We start from the raw sequence: 16,166 nt of genomic DNA, 5'->3' as shown, positions 1-16,166 counted from the left end.
GAGGTGCTCTCCTGGGGTTTCCACAGCGGGAGCTGAGCGTGGGGCCGGGGGTGAAAGGAAAGAGACTTCGGCTCCCACAGCGAGATGCGGCCGCGCCACCCGTGGGGAGACCACGAGGGGGGACCCCCGCGGGAGGGGAGCGGCGTGGAGCGGGGGGGGGGGGGACCGGGCCGGGCCGGCGAGGACGGGGAAGGGCGGACCGGGGGGAGAGGGACCGGGAGGGGAGCGGACCCGGGCGCATCGGGGGGAGCTTGGACCGGCCCGGCTCGGCCGGGTCCGGAGCAGGGGGCGGGCCGCTGCCGCCTGTCCCGCCCGGCTCGCGTTACCTGGGCGGGCCGCTGCCCGGCTCTTCCCGTCTGGCCCGGCCCCTGCGACGGGAAGTGGGAGCGAGGGAGCGCGCTCGGGCGCCGGAGCCATGGATCGCGCCGCAGCCCCGGTGCGCGGACGGCTGCTGCTCGCCGTCTACTGGGTGCTCGCCGGGGGCACGGCGGAAGGTAGGGGAGGGAGGGAGGGGCGGCGGGACCACCGGGCTCCGGGCGGGCTCGGTGCGGCAGCGATCGGGAGCCCGGTGCGCGGTGCCGGTGCGGGTGCCCCGGTGGGACGGGGACGGGGACGGTGCCGGTGCCCCACTGGGACAGGGACGGTGCGGGTGCTCCACTGGGACGGAGCCGACGCGGGTGCTCCGTTGGGACGGTGCCCGTGCTGCGTGCGGGGCCCCAGTGGGACGGGGACGGTGCTGGGTGCGGGGCCTCGGAGGGACGATGCCGATGCCGATGCTGGTGCCGGTGCCGGTGCGGGTGCTCCGCTGGGACGGTGCCGCTTTTCTGTCAGTGAAGCGGCGTTTGGCAGCGGAGCTCTGCTGAGCTCCGTTTCGGTTCCCGGGACCCCGAGCCCTGCGGGGCCCTGCGGTGACACCGGGTTAAACAAGATCTTGAGCACAGGGGCGGTCACGGACCCCCTGCCCTCGCCCTGGGCTGCCGGTGCCTTTGTCCTTACTTTTGGGTTCCCCGCTTCTGGAAGCACCAGCGCAGGGACGGGGGGTGGCTGTGAGGGATTCACGGGACCCGAGCTCGGAGCTTTCCCGGCTCTGTCTTGGCAGAGGCTGCGCACAAACATGAGCGTTGTTGTTGTCAACGGGCTATAACGCGGTTTACAGCCATGAAATCAGCCTCAAGAAAACACAGGAGGACAAAATCCGAAGTCTGTTGTGACTCGTTACAACGCCTTTAAGATACTTGATGTAAAGCGTTTGGGGATGTTCCCACATGGCGGCTTTTAGAACCAAAACGTCTTCCCTTCGGGGCTGCCTCAGCCATTCTCTGCTGTCTCTGCTCTCTCAGAAGCATCACCAGGGGGTTGGGGGTTAAGGCTGAAATAGGCCTTGACCGTGGTTTGCCCTTGGACTTCGGGTTGTTCTGAGCTGCCGTAGGGCGAAGTTTTAATAACAAAAGTATTCGACCCTCAGTGTATTTTATACAAGGCAAGTACGAGCCTGGCCGAGCCTATGAATAAAAGCAAATCGTCAGCTGAGTCGAACATTAGAGCTTCTTAAGGGAGAGATCGATCTGAAACCTGTTTGATTTGAAGTTTTTCTGCTAATACAATAGATTGATTTATTTCTGAACCTTGGATATTCTCACTTCTTCCTCTGTGTAGTTAGAAATGTGCAAGCTTCTGCACAGTTACTTCTAATCAACCCTAATAAAGGGAACCTTTAGAACATCGATCAGGGATGACTGTGAATGTTTTTAATGGCTTGTGGATTTTGTATGTAATAAAAAGCTTGCTCATGCCAAGACAGAACACTGTGGTGGTGGTGGTGTTAGATTAGTATTTATCATGCTTTTATGTGATGTAAGGGGCTCAGTATTTGCACACTGTTGCTGCAAACCCGTCCTAGGTCTTTGTGAGTGGAACAGGCAACAGGCAGAGATGTTCTGGTGAGGTCCAACAGAAATTCTTCTTCTCTGTCCCTGGGCTCTAAACCTGAACAAAGACACCCCAAAGCTTGAGTATTCAAATGAGCCAAACACATTGAGACAATCCAGTGAATCCTCGCACTTGTTCTCATTCTCAGTGTGAGCACGTGTTGTCTGTGCGGACACACAGATGGTAATAGTCATGGAATCATAGAACAGTTAGGGTTGGAAAGGACCTTGAGATCATCCAGTTCCAACCCCCTGCCATGGTAATAGTGCCTCATCTCTGCCATTGCCTGGTCTTTATGCAAAGGGAGAGCTCCAGGAGTCTGAATTTCCCTCAAGCTCTGGCTCTTGGGAAATGGAAGGTGATGGTGTCTTGGATGCTTTGAGCAGAATTCATCCTGAAATAAGCTGCTTTGCCTTTCCAGCTGCCCTCTTCCTGGTGCTGGAAGAAGGAAATGGGGCTGCACCATGACCTGGGTGGGAAAACTGATCTCGATGGGGTTGTTCTGCCCTTTCCCTGTGCGCTGCCTCAAACGTTGGGGCAGGCTGAGCCTGGTTTCCTGGGAAAAACGGGCTCCCTGGGATGAGCAAGACCTGCAGCACCAGTTGGGATCAGTCTAAAGTGGTTGTGAAACTACTGTGTGAGAAGGGCACTTTCTTTCCACAGACAAAGGTGGGGGTCCCTCACTGACGGTACCTGTAGACACCCCTGAGAAGCTGTCTCATTTGGCCTCTTGCTGAATATCCTCTACTAGGACACAGAGTAGCCCTTAAAACCCCCAAATTTCACTTTCATTTTCTTAGGGAATTACCACTTGGTAATTTTCTCCTCGTGTCTGACGCATCCTTTGCTTTTTCCTGACACTGTTCTATTTTCTGCCGTATTTCCCTTGGTTTTCCAATAGCACCTTCAAGCCGTGTGACTGGGTATTGAGTAGGCTCTGACTGAGTAACAAAGGGTCAATACACGAGTGGTTTTACGCCAGCAACGTTCTGAGTCATGGCTCTTCCTCTGCTTCTGTCTTCTTTTGGAGGAGGTGAAAAGCAGCTGGCTGAGGTGTGCCAACAATAAATGTCTCTTTATGCCACTCTGGTTTTGCTGCTGGGCAGAGCAGTCAAAGTTTAATGGGCGAGTAAATTGGAAAGCCATTGTGGTTTCTTTGATGTTATTTGGCGTTCTGGGTTTTGCTTGGCTTGAGCTGAATCGAGGCTCTGCCGCGCAGCTGCTGCTTGGATGATGGAGTCGCTCTGTAAAGCTTTCTCTCTAAAACCACACTGAGGGATAATTTTGGGGGTAGAAGAAAGTGTTGCTCCATAAAACGTATGTACTACTTTGAGTGAAGATTCTGGGGAGGGACTCTTCGTCAGGGACGGTAGTGACAGGACAAGGGGTAACGGGTTCAAACTGAAACGGGGGAAGTTTAGATTGGATCTAAGGAGGAAATTCTTTCCTGTTAGGGTGGTGAGGCACTGGAATGGGTTGCCCAGGGAGGCTGTGAGTGCTCCATCCTTGGCGGTGTTCAAGGCCAGGCTGGATGAAGCCTTGGGTGGGATGGTTTAGTGTGAGGTGTCCCTGCCCATGGCAGGGGGGTTGGAACTGGATGATCTTGAGATCCTTTCCAACCCTAACTGTTCTATGATAAACCCGCAGCAGAAGAGACATGGAAAATGACTCCTTTTCCTCCATAAGCATGTTCCATTACTGCAGCCACCGCACTGCTGCATGCTGTGGTTTCTCAAAAATGACTGTTCAGTGATGTTCGATGTGTTTCTTATGATTATTTAAACAACCGATGGACTGAGATAACAGGAATAGTAGGAACAATTCACCAGGTTTTCTGGTAGCAAAGACAAGCAGAGAAGTCATCCGTATTCTTTTCTGTTGCAGAGTTAAAAGTCTGTCAGTACTGCTAATGGTAAAATACGGACCTGCGGGATTGTTACACTGATAGCGTCTTTCTTTTAGGAGCGAATGTTCTCCCACCTCCATCCAACCTGGAATACTCATTTATCCAAATCTGCACCCTGAACTGGACCTGGAACCCCCCAGAGAACGTCAGCAGCGGCTGTGACCTGGAGTATTCCAGCGACATCGTGATTGATGAGGTCCCTCAGGACAACAGAGTAAGTGCATCCCCTCTTTAACCTCTGCTCTGCCCTGGGAGATGCCTTACTGTGAGAGAACCATGTGTGCAAGCACATGCACACAATTAAATATACAGAAACACGGTTTTATTACAGCCTTTAGTTCTTGTGATGGGATCAAAACCTCAGCAATGAGTCATACCAGCACGTGGGACCTTCAGATGACAGAAGTCTGCCTGTCGCCCCCATAACTCAGAAGTACCACGATAACGACGTGAAAAGGCTGGTTTCAGGCTTTGCTTTATGCAGCTTTCTAGGGCAAATAAAGTATATACGGAGCAGTCTGCGACCTGCAGCTTAAATGGGAATTTGCAAAAGCCGATCTCCTTCATCTGCCAGTGTTCAAGGCCAGGCTGGACACAGGGGCTTGGAGCAAGCTGCTCCAGTGGAAGGGGTCCCTGTCCGTGGCAGGGGTTGGAGCTGGAGGAGCTTTAAGGTCCCTTCAACACAAACCATTCTGACTCGATGATAATGAAGAGGTGTGCACATTGGCCTTGGTGTTGCTGTGATTTGACAGCATAGTGCCTTTTGAAGGCAATGCCAAGTGTTAATGTTCCCACATTTCCCCTGTCCCTGTTATTCATGGGGATTGTGTTCTGAAGATAATATGGAACATGTTTTTGGATGTGGTTAAAAACAACAAAATGCCTCTTGGAGCACTTCTTTGTTGTTGAGCTCTATTATAGTTTCATGGTGATTGCTGAATTCTGACAGCTCCAGGATATCCTGCACTTGAAGGCTGTTGTTCTGCCAACAGCTGAGCTGATTTAATGGCTTAACACTGCTAAGAGTGTTACGCTATGCCGTTTTTGACAGCCTCTTCTCTAATAATCTTCACTGGACCTTTAGATGAGCCAGTCAGACTTGCTAACTCAGCAGAAGCCTATTTACCTCTTCTGATGGCTCCATTAACTAATGAACAAGTTGAAAGCCCCCTTGGTTAACGAACGAGTCCGTGGAAGGTTCCAACAGATGGGAAGGTCAGCAGCAGTGAAGCCATAGCATGAACAGGCTTAGTATGCATTATCCATGAAGACTTCCTCTAGGATCAGCTGGAGTAGAAGTGCTTTTCCTTTGAGTTCTGAGTGTGCCTGATGAAGAACAGAGAGAATTGAAGTGCTGCAGTCCCATGTTGTCAGACTTCACTGGCTTGGGGCTGCAGTCTTTCCGAGGGGCTGTCATGTGTCCTTACGCTGATGGTAATTCCCATGTGTTCTGGTCTTCTTTCCCCCCAATCTGAACGCAGAAATGGAGTAAGAACCGCTTCCGCGTGACGGATACGTTCTTGAATGAGGAAATGCGTTTCAAAGTGAGAAGTGAATGCAAGAACGCCAACACCAGCGAGCCCAGCCGGTGGGTGGAGGCCTCTCTGCTGCCAGAAGGTAACACACGCCATGGGCAGACCCAGGACAGAGCTGGCCCCATTGGTCCGAGGAGACATGGCCCCGTTTTCTCTGCTATTTTAACCAAACACCCTAGAAATATCTCATAGAGTAACAGGGAGATGGCAGACACAAGGGCCACTTCAATTGGCAGAGCTTAAACACAACTGTTACTCTGCATTTAAACACAGCTGGAGCCTTCTGGTACTTAAAACCTTATGGGCAAGCTTGTGAAATGTAAATGATCTTCCAAGACAGCAATTCGATTCCTGTCATTCCTCTTGGCCCTGCCATGCTGTGGCTGTAGGATAAGAGATCACTTAGGCTACGTTAAGCTGCTGACTTCATGACTAACACCTAAGACAGTTTATTTTATGTGGTTTTTCTGTACAAACAAAAGTCCCTGAAATAACGCAGTATTTGCAGGTGGTGGAGGGATGAATCCAGCAACTTGAAAACATGTTGAATAAATGAGTTAGTTAAAGGATTGTTGTAAAGTTCTCTCTGTTTCAAAGGACATGGCTGGGGTCTACAGAGCTGTGCACAGCAAAATGGACAAAGTGGGGTTTGTTTCTTGACATCCAGAAATAAGGGTTCCATAGCAAGATTGTTAGGAAGCAGGCTTTAAGGAATAATGCGTTCTGCTGGATGCTGGGAGTTAGGAGGTACAGCAGGGAAACAGAGCTCCTTGCTTTGAGTAGTAAAAGTCTGGCTGACCCAGGAGTGTGACTTGATGTGGATGAAAACCACACGTGGACAGGAGAGTCTGAGACTTCATCGCCTCGTCTGCACCGTGTCAAAAGGGTGCTCTGGAAGGTCAGGGAAGCAGATCATTAGGACAGCAAATACTAACCAGGTTGGGGCTTTTACAACTTGATGTAGAAGGTGGTTTGGGTTTGCTATGGATAAGTCTGAACCGTTGATAGAATTAACATGCGTTTTATTTTTAGTTCATGGAGATGTTGCTACTCATTAAAAGGAAAAAACATCTAATATGCTATAATACGATAATAAAGTATACAGAACTTGTACCTTAGAAGATTGAGTATGTAAGACTGGATTCCACAACTGCTCTGCCCAGGACATACATTGATGCCTCTGTTCACAATTGCCATGTACTCATTTGTACTTACGTTCGGTAATTCGAGATTTCAATGTGAAGAAGTTAAATGTCCAGAGATATAGGGGTCTCAATTAAAAACCCAACTTACAGGTATTTCTGTATTCAAAACACTGAGAAATTAATATTGTATCTGCAGAAGATAACTATAATTAAATGCTGACTATTTCTAATGTTATAGCACTTGGCTTTCTTTAGTTATCCCTATAATTGCCAGTTGCTTTAAATCCTCTTTAAAGTATCTGTAGTTTAATAGAACAGAATATCTTCCTGACTCAGTATCTTAGCATCAGGTAACTCCAAGTAGTAATTCAGCCACGGTGGTAGCTGAGATTCACTGTTATGATTTACTTGCATCTCGAAGTTACTCTGCTGAGATTTTGGCTAGTGCAGGTGGTAAACAGCCGGAATCCGTCTTAAGGGACCTTTCCAACTTGCCTTGCAGGTATTCCAGGTACTGCTGCTGTCGACTTGAGCTGTGTTTGGCACAATTTGGAGTACATGGTTTGTACGTGGCGTCCTGGGAGAAACGCAAGCGATGCGACCAATTATATGTTGTTCTACTGGTTCGTATGAACTTTTAATTCCCGACTCTAAAGCTAATCTTTAGCTTTACATTGCATATTTGACTTGTCTGCTTCCCCTTGCTTTGAAAGGTCCCTGCTCATTGTGTACAAGGTAGTGCTCAGTCCTGTCCAACAGCAAACATCCCTGCTGAGGGGTTCAAGGGTGCTGTTGCTGAGTCTTTTGGGGAAGTTGATATAACTGTTATGTGAAGCACCGGCTGCTTCTGTAGCCTGTTTTAAAACAGCTGCTATTGCTTTCTATTTGTTTTCTAATTGTGGATTCACAGAGGGAAGAATTAGGAATTGAGCTAGACCAACGTATTAATTGCTTTCTTTGCAGCCAGGCAGACATGGGCTAAGTTGGAATCACTCACTAATGTATGTGTAAGCTCTTAAATCATTGGAAAACAGTTTGAAAGCATTAGGAACACTTAGAAGTAGTCCTGTTTATGTCTTTGATGTCATAAATAACCGATTCACCTTGAATGTTATGGAGAACATCTTTTTATCGTCATCCTCGCTTGCCAGCAGACTGCCATAAGTAGGCTCTTGTTCCAGAGGAACAGAGTCGTGCTGTGAGCAAACACTTGGCATCAAGATCTGTGCATGCTCATCTATGCATACTTCTGCAGATTGATGGGGCTTGTGAAATGCCAGATTGCATTAGCTGTTGTAGAAATATTGATGTTTTCTTTCTGAAAGCCTCTTGTTAGAGCTTTAAACCAGCTTTCTGTCTTATCTCAACTAGCTATACTTCTTCCTCTTTCTTTCCAGTGGCAGTCTCACTGGCTGGTTGTTCGATTTAATATGTTTGGACAGCAAACAGCAGAAAACTCACTGCTCTAGTTAAATGCAGGGAGGGCTGTTCTGTCTCTCAGCTGCTACTCAAACAGATTGTTTCTTTATTACAAGAACAGTACCAATGAGGCACTGGAAGATCTGAATTTCTGGGTATATGGATACTTACGGGAATAATGCTTTGGATTAGAGCTACATATTTTCAATTTACCCCTTAATTTTAACAAAAGATGTAGCTGCAGTGACAGCCAAGTGTTTTAATTCATGCTGCATAGACAGAAAAATACCTTTTAGATTTTAAACCTTGAAAACTAAGGAAACAGTTGCTTTTTGGACTGGAAAATACGTTTTCCATAATGCAAGTGAGGTGGGCTTGGGGAGCTTTTGCTTTTCCTCTAGAGCCCTATCTTTTCATCCAAAGTGAACGTGAATGTAATGTTAGCTTAGAACAAACCAATTCAGTCAGTGCCCAGTAATACTTGCTGAAACAGAGGTTTGCAAGAGCAGGTCGATGCATGGCAGGGTGCTCTCTGCTCTCAGTGCCCCATCTTCATCGGCCCCAGCGCAGGGAGGTGACAAGGGTGGGTACAAAGGGGTTTGTGCTGGGAATGGGACAATTTTGGCTTCCCCAGCTGCTATACACTGAGATGTGGGAACATCCCTCGTGTTGTGCTCTCACATGAAGCCGTGATTTATTCTGTCTCACTTTTAAATAACTAACTAGAAAAACCCCATTTTCTCATGAGGAAGAGCTACTGGCATGTTTTCACTGGGACTTGGGGAACAAAGGGGAGCAAGGGAGAAGGTTCTCCAGCCTCTGCGATTGAAAGCGAATGCTGATGTTCTGAAAAGCAAACACAGGCAGTGGGCGGAACTGAAGAGCTGTGGTACCTGGGGCACAGCTAAAGGAGATTGAGCAGCTCCGTCGGGCACAGAAGTGAAATTCTGTTGACGGGAAGTGATCCAAATATGTGTCCTTGATAAATCATTTCTTTCCTAGGAATAGATTCCCAATTGCCTTCGATGCTTCGATACAAAGCAGCCCTGCCCCTCACTGCTACTTGGCACTCCTCACAAAACCAGCGTTCTTTCTAAGGCTTGAGATAAATCAGAAGCTTCTCACTTCGCCTGGCTTTACTTCTGTACACGCTATAGCACAGCTTTAGAGTTTGTAACACAGGTTTCCAAGCAAGCTGGCCCCTTGTTGTCCTGTTCTATTGAAGTTTGAAAGCAATGGTTTTATTCCTCTAGGTTTGATGGTCTGAAGAAGCATAAGAAGTGCAGCAACTCTTCCGTGCACCAAGGAGTCTTTGGATGCGTTTTCAATCTTAGCTTCCCGAAGGTGACCAATACTTACCCAGCTGTAAGGATCCTGATTAAAGATGAGTCTGAAGACATCAGGCCTCTGTGTGCAAGTAAAAACCCCACCACCCTCGGTGAGTTTAACACCACATTTTATAATGTGGTGTTGTAAGAAATCATTAAAACAGAAGTTTGTTGGTACATTGTTGTGTTTGAGAAGCTCACACCTCATAAGGTGTGGATGAGACAACACGATCAGATGCTTCCTTTGTCTGCCAAGCTTTGATTTGGGAATGATATAGACAGGTTTTGGGGTTTGGAGGGCGGGGGGTCATTTCCCACTCATTTTTACTCATATTCTTTAGTTGTTTTCATTATTTCTTGACTCTTTTTCCGCTTTCTGTTCCTAAATTGGTGTAATATTGTGCAATATACAACGTGAACAATCTTGTGAGCAGTGAAATAGACTTTTCAACTAATTCTTCCATGTTGTATTTCAGTCAAACCTGCTACCCCGAGACGAGTGACACTGTCCAAGGTGAATGATGAGATATACATGGAATGGAGTGGATCAGAGCCCTTTCCAGAAAACTGTTTATTTTACGAAGTTGAATATCACAATGGTGACATGGACAATGTGCAGTTAATCAAAGTAAGTTTTCATTCCTTATATAGGAAAGCAGTCAGTTAATTGTACCTTTTGTAATTGGTGTCAGTAATCACAGTACCTGTTTGGAAATGCTGCATGTGATGGGTCTGGGTGCTGGCCGAGCTGTTGTGTGGATGGCAGATTTTTCTCTCCATCTATTGCCCCATCCCTGGCAGTGTTCAGGGCCAGGATGGACACAGGGGCTTGGAGCAAGCTGCTCCAGTGGAAGGGGTCCCTGCCCGTGGCAGGGGTTGGAACTGGATGAGCTTTAAGGTCCCCTCCAACACAAACCAGGCTGGGATAATATCACTAATATCAACATTCCTCAGGAAACCAGCATTTTGGATCATAAATAAATGAAGTTCAATCCCATCTATTCACTAAAGCTTTGCTATGGTCAAAGTTAGATCAAAGTTGCTGCCTTGACAGGGAGGGGAAGGCAGTATGAATTAGAGATTTTCACACGCTGTTCCAGACACTGAGTCTTAGTTTAATCACTGATGCCAAATGCCGCAGTGAGTAAGATTAAATCCTAGCTTTGGAACCTCTGCTTATGCAGTCTGTGATGGTTAAATGCTACTGTGTCCTTTTTTATGAAGTTCAGTATTCATAAAAAGATCTTCTGTCAGAACAGTCAGAATACATTAACTGCACAATGAAAACAGGCTTGTGAATGACTGAGAATACATGGCAAATTACCTTTTCTTTTCACCTTAGGTTGAAAGTAATTATACCTCAATTCCTAGTGTTGATCCTAACAGCAAGTACATCTTCAAAGTGAGAGCAAAACCAAAGCCTGAGTGTTACAGCAGCAACCTCTATAGTGACTGGAGTGAAGAGGAGAGCATTGGTGAGAGCAGTTCCTGCAATTTGTTGCACTTTATTCTTCATCTGTAATGACTCTACTGTATCTGCTAAAGAAATGGGAGTCAAAGATCATCTTCCTATGGATCTATTTAATTTCAGGTGAAAAGAGGGCAAGAGAGTTCTAGTCTTTCAGCAATGCCATCAGTTGCTGCCTGTGCTGCTCTGTATGTCGATGGGGTTCCATCAGTGCAGTGACTCCTTTCACTGCTGTCACTTTTTCAGCCCTGAGTCTTGCTGGTTTGCTTTTTTCTTGCCAAATGTATCTACATTAGAATATGCTTTGCAAAACGAGACCTTGCCTACCAAACTGCTGGTGTATTTGACCACCATTCCACGTACAAACAACTTAGAGAATTAATTTGTTGTCATTATTCCTAAAAAACCCTCTCAAAGCATCCCTAAGTTTCTACAGTTTTTGTTTTCCAGGCGAGAAGATGGACTCTGCATTCTCCTTTGCTTTGATAGGCACCATTCCAGTAATAGTAGCAGTCTCTACAATAATTCTACTGGTTTATCTAAAAAGGTAAATAACCATCTCCATTTACAACCCACTAATTCTGCTGGTCTGTGCTTTGTGTTACAGTTCATCTCTCTTGCAGGTAACTGTCCATCAGTTGCATGTTTCGATAGCAACTCTTTTATCCATAACATCTGCTGCACAGCAAAACTGACGGCACCGTCGTGCCTCAGTCAGTAAAATTGGGTTTGTAGACCATATACATGCTCTGATTGTGCATGGGTAACATTGCTTGTATCTGCTGGCAGATAGATTCTTATTGCACAGCTACTGTATCTTGTCTCTAAGCAATGAAGTCTAAATTCAATATTAAGCTTATCTATATTTAACCAGAGTTCTCTAAAAAGTCCACATTTGTTACTGTCTTGGTCAACAGTGAAGGTTATTTAGAATCTGTCTGTGTGAACAATTACGTTTCCTTTGGATTTGGGAAGTAAAACTAGGAATTGGGTTATACAGAGCATGAGGGCTGACCAGCGCTGCCAAAGCTGACTCCGCACATTTTCTTGTCTGCAGCCAAATATGAGTTTGAAATGGCGATGTTTAATACATCTTCCATCTAAATCTGTCCTTTCTCATTTTCTGAAGGCTGAAGATACTGATTCTTCCACCAATTCCAGACCCTAGAGAAATTCTTAAGCGCATGTTTGGAGAGCAGAATGAGGATTCCCGGGTTAGTAAGAACCTGTTGGGCCAACTAATCTATTGAACCCAAATGTCTGGGTACAAGCGATTGTATTTTATATTGTAATTTTGTATTGTATTTTATATTGTAAAAGGATTAAGGATTTACAACAGTAAGAGTTGTTCAGAAGCAGTTACCCAAAGCTGAGGGGGATTTTTTTCCCCTCAAATTGCATCTACTTCTCCAGCTACAGCAGTGGAATTGCATTATTCTGTTCTTTCAGAGCCTGCTCATCCCTTAAATGTGTTTGGGGTTGGGGTTTTGGGTAGGAGTTTTCTGGTTGGTTGGTTTATTATTCGGGGGTTTTGCAACTCCATTAAACTGCTTTTCATGCACATTCAGGCCTTTCTCTGCTAGATGCCCGTGTTGCTGGTGATGAATAAAGCAGTTACTTCTGTCAACCAGGCCAAAGCCATGTCCCTAAAAAGCATAACTTGTTGCCCATCTGCCTTGGCTTTCCCACCATAATATAGGGCTGCATGTTGTGAAACAGGTCTTGTCTTACTGGGCTGAACAAACCACGCTGGCCACGGACTGCTGTTAAAACGCTGTTCTTCCCTTTCAGAGCTGTGCAAAGGATGATCCTGTGAATGCTTACGACCGGTTAATAAAGGAAGAGGAAATTCATTCTTTAGTTTTAACAGAGCCTCCAGAGCGCACTAATTCTGAAACAGAAAACTGATAAACTCTGCTTTACCAGAGAAAGGTGAGGGAGCTCATTCCTGCTCCTGTACCTCAGGTGACAATGCAGATGTGAAGAGGCCTCCAAGACATTCACCAACTTTCACCTTGCTGAGTCCTCTCTGAGCCTTGCTTTGATGCTCAGAAGACACATCGCTAACAGTGGCCATTCCTCCGTCTCTGCTAGAAATACTCATCTTGGATCATTCAAGACGAGCATGTACATGTATTTCATGTGACTGCATTGCAGCATGTCTCCTGGCTCCAGCCAGCTCTGCCCTGTTGCTTGTCATTTGCACTGGTTTTGTGCCTCAGACTAGACTGTCGCTAGTTTTTTTGGAGCAAGAACTGTGACTTCTCGGAAGTATTTGGCTCTATTCTGCAGCAGATGAGCTGGGGCTTGTTTACAGTGGGTGGCTCCTTAGTGCTACTGTGGAACTGCTGCCAGGTGGGATGCCAGAGCATGGACACTTTGTGGATGGCCTGTTCCATGTGCACCAGGGCACTTTCAGGAGGACATTTATGGACTGCCTTTCTTATGCTTCTGGTTGATGTGTGTCAGCAGTGGCCTGACAAACCCCATTAGGGAGTTGTTTACTCTTTACCAACGTGTGTGAAAAGCCTCACCGCTTTCCAGCTGGCATTCAGACTATTCATAGAGAAGGCTGCTTTTTGTCTTTTCAAGTGCCTGCCCTCAGATGTCTTCATGGACTCCTTGGCTCGATTATACTTTCTTTAAAATGATAACTATAACCTTTTCACTTGTGTTGTGCAGTGGCAGGTAACTGTATTGAGTCTCAGCAGACTCTGATTCTGCCTTGGCCACATTGGCCTGAAAGCAGCTGATTTTTGGAAGCTAAGTCATCCTGAGTCTGTGCAGCATAATTACCAGGATGGATGCATGAGTCTAAGGAGCTGTGGTCAGATGAGCAAGGGCCAAACCATAGAAACTGAACTAATTCAAAGGCTTCAAGAGCCATCCTCACTGCTGAGCTGGTGGATGTGGGTGAAGAGGGGATGACAGCCTTGGCCTGCTTTCTAAGGGATAAGCTTTATCCTTTTGTTAGTGATGAGGCTGGGATTGGAGCTTCCCCTCTAGGAGCTTAGCAATTGAAAACCAGGTGCTGATTTGACTTCCTATCAAACCAAATTTCTTCTGTGTTTTGCTGCAGCAGCTTGATGACTTTAATGATTAATTGATTCGATCCTTTCCTGATGGTTTTGTTTTGAGGTTGCTTTACCCAGCAAAGCTCAACAGATGCCCTCTGGCACAACAGTGACAGTTCTCTGCTATGCGTTCTGAGCACTAGTTTTTACCCTGCAAGGGTGTTAACAGCAGTACCTTGACTGTGCTGGAGCAGAAAGTAATGTCATGGAGAGGAGGGGATCCATGGGCAGAAAGGGATCCATGCAGGCTGCCTATGGGTAGTGGTCAGGAATGTCTTGTTCCTCTCAGCTAAGTGCAGGCACCTTAATCATTGATAGAGCGGGTCTCAGCAGACTGGGAAGAGATGCGCTCAGGAGTCTGCCAGGAGCAAATTCCATACCCAGTGACCTTTCAGATTTCAGCCCTGTCCTCAAACTCCGTTCAGGCAGGAATCTGGAGTGAAATGTTAGAGCTTCAGAACACTTTGTTCTCCAAGAAGTAGAACGGAGCTTGCTTTTTAGCTGCACATTTCCATCCATTACCTTCCTGTGTACTCCCTCCCTCTCAAGCCAATTCTTTCTCCAGTCCCCACTTCTCAACTGTACAGTTTCCTCTACATCTTTTATCTACCTCTCGTTACTGGTGGTAGAAAGGGGAGGAAAAATGCAGCAGGACAAGCAGCCCCATGATGGCTTCAATCTTTTACCTACAACCAGGCTGAAAAATGAAAAGGTCTGTAAAAAACTTGGTTCCTGAGCCAAATGAGAATACAGCCTCAGGGATTTCAGGGAGCTAAAGCACAACTCAGGTTGTACAACGCCAGCCAGCAGCACTGTCTGATACTGCAAAGGTAAAGGAGTAGCATGGGGGAAAGGGTAACTAAATCCCTGTGCCAACTTCACTCCCTCTCCCCCGCAACAGTTATTACAGTGATATAAAGACTTCTCCAATCTACCTCATCTAGAATCTTGCTCATCATAGACCACTCACCAGAGAGGTATGATTTCAAGATAAGTAAGCATAACAGTGTAATATAAACTCCTGTGGCTTTCAGTATAGCGATCTAGGAAGATGAGCCTTGGTATTCACCCTCCATTCTGTTGACTTTTGGTTTGGGGCTTGTGGTAAAACCAAAGCTCATTTGTTTGAAAACCAAAAAGGAACCCCAAATTTATAAAGCTGAAGGAGTAGAAAAACCAGATGGGAGGTGTTGAGCAAAAGAAGGCCATGAATGCAGAGGATGGTTTAGATCACTACAGCAAAATGGTTTGGGTAATTCTCTTTCAAATAATAGGCATTGGCACACTTCCTCGTGGTTGGATTTCTTGAGCCTGTGTCGTGGCCTGTGAAGTGTCTGAGGGTATTTTCACCCTCAGTGTGTCTTGTTTCTGGTTAGGGGGTTTTATAGCTTGGCATCTTCCAAGTTTTGCTGTCATTTGTTTGTTCTTCGTTGCAGTTGCTCGGTCTAGAAGCTTGTTTAAAGGCTGAATAAAGATGTTTGAATGTTTTTCAACAGAATTACATGGCATTCCGTTCTGGGGTTGCAAAGATAAACTGGGATGGAAGAGATGGCAGTGGCTGAATGAGAAACCATGTCTGAGGCTTGCAGAACCCAGAGAAGAAACACTTGAGTGTTGCTTCACCCTCTTCCCTTTCAGAAGTGACCTGGAATCAGGGGGGGAACGCAACAGGTCCTGGTTTCTTGGCTGGGGAAACGAAACAGAGATGGAGCTGTGCACAAGCCCCATGTTTTCCCCCTCTGGGTACTCAATGCCATGGTACTTCGTGACAGGTCATAAGGCTGCAAGGAGTTAACATATGCTCAGACTGGAATTGGGCTGAGGTTGCTGCAGCCTTCCCCAAGGTAGCTCCAATATTTCGTGTCTTCTGCTCGCTGCTGAAGTCCTTGAAGATGCCAGGTTGCTGAACTGACAGAAGCCATTCCCTAGCTGCTTAGATCCAAATGTGTTCAAATGCCAAATGAACACGTTAGCAATGGCTTCTTTGAAAGCCTGCTTGGTTCCCTCACTGAACATCAGCAGATCACTCTGATAACTGATAAGGCATGAACTGATGTTAAAAAGCAAGCCTTTGAGGATTTATTTCCCCATTCTCCAGTTTTGGTGGCAATAATGACCCTCGATGATGTTAATGACTCCCCACGCGTGACCTTTTCCTATTTTAATACATTATAGGAATTTAAATGTTCTGTATGAAACACTTCGGTGCATTTTCATTTGTTTCAGTGAAGGAATGCCAGGACATACTGGACAGCTTTAAAAGAGAAAGACTCAACAGATGAACACACCGAATTGTGAGCCCTGGTGTTTCAGGAAGAACTATTTAGAGACTGGGAATTTCCATTCACTGGAAAGGGTTCAA

General features: G+C 46.4%; 1 protein-coding gene across 1 annotated transcript; it reads left to right on the top strand.

Moving 5' to 3' along the window:
- The first annotated feature begins 365 nt into the window (after positions 1–365).
- IL13RA1 (interleukin 13 receptor subunit alpha 1) lies at positions 366–15,302 on the top strand. The gene is made up of 10 exons (XM_065689807.1): positions 366–494; positions 3,892–4,049; positions 5,317–5,452; positions 7,018–7,138; positions 9,188–9,372; positions 9,739–9,890; positions 10,605–10,737; positions 11,181–11,277; positions 11,860–11,944; positions 12,522–15,302. The coding sequence occupies exons 1-10, from the start codon at positions 416–418 to the stop codon at positions 12,636–12,638; spliced, it is 1,263 nt and encodes a 420-aa protein (XP_065545879.1). The 5' UTR covers positions 366–415; the 3' UTR covers positions 12,639–15,302.
- The last annotated feature ends 864 nt before the right edge of the window (positions 15,303–16,166 follow it).

This window comes from Lathamus discolor, chromosome 9 (assembly GCF_037157495.1).
Source record: "Lathamus discolor isolate bLatDis1 chromosome 9, bLatDis1.hap1, whole genome shotgun sequence".
In the NCBI taxonomy this organism is placed as follows: domain Eukaryota; kingdom Metazoa; phylum Chordata; class Aves; order Psittaciformes; family Psittacidae; genus Lathamus; species Lathamus discolor.
Note: the sequence above shows the minus strand (reverse complement) of the source record. Positions and strands in the feature narration are given on the sequence as shown.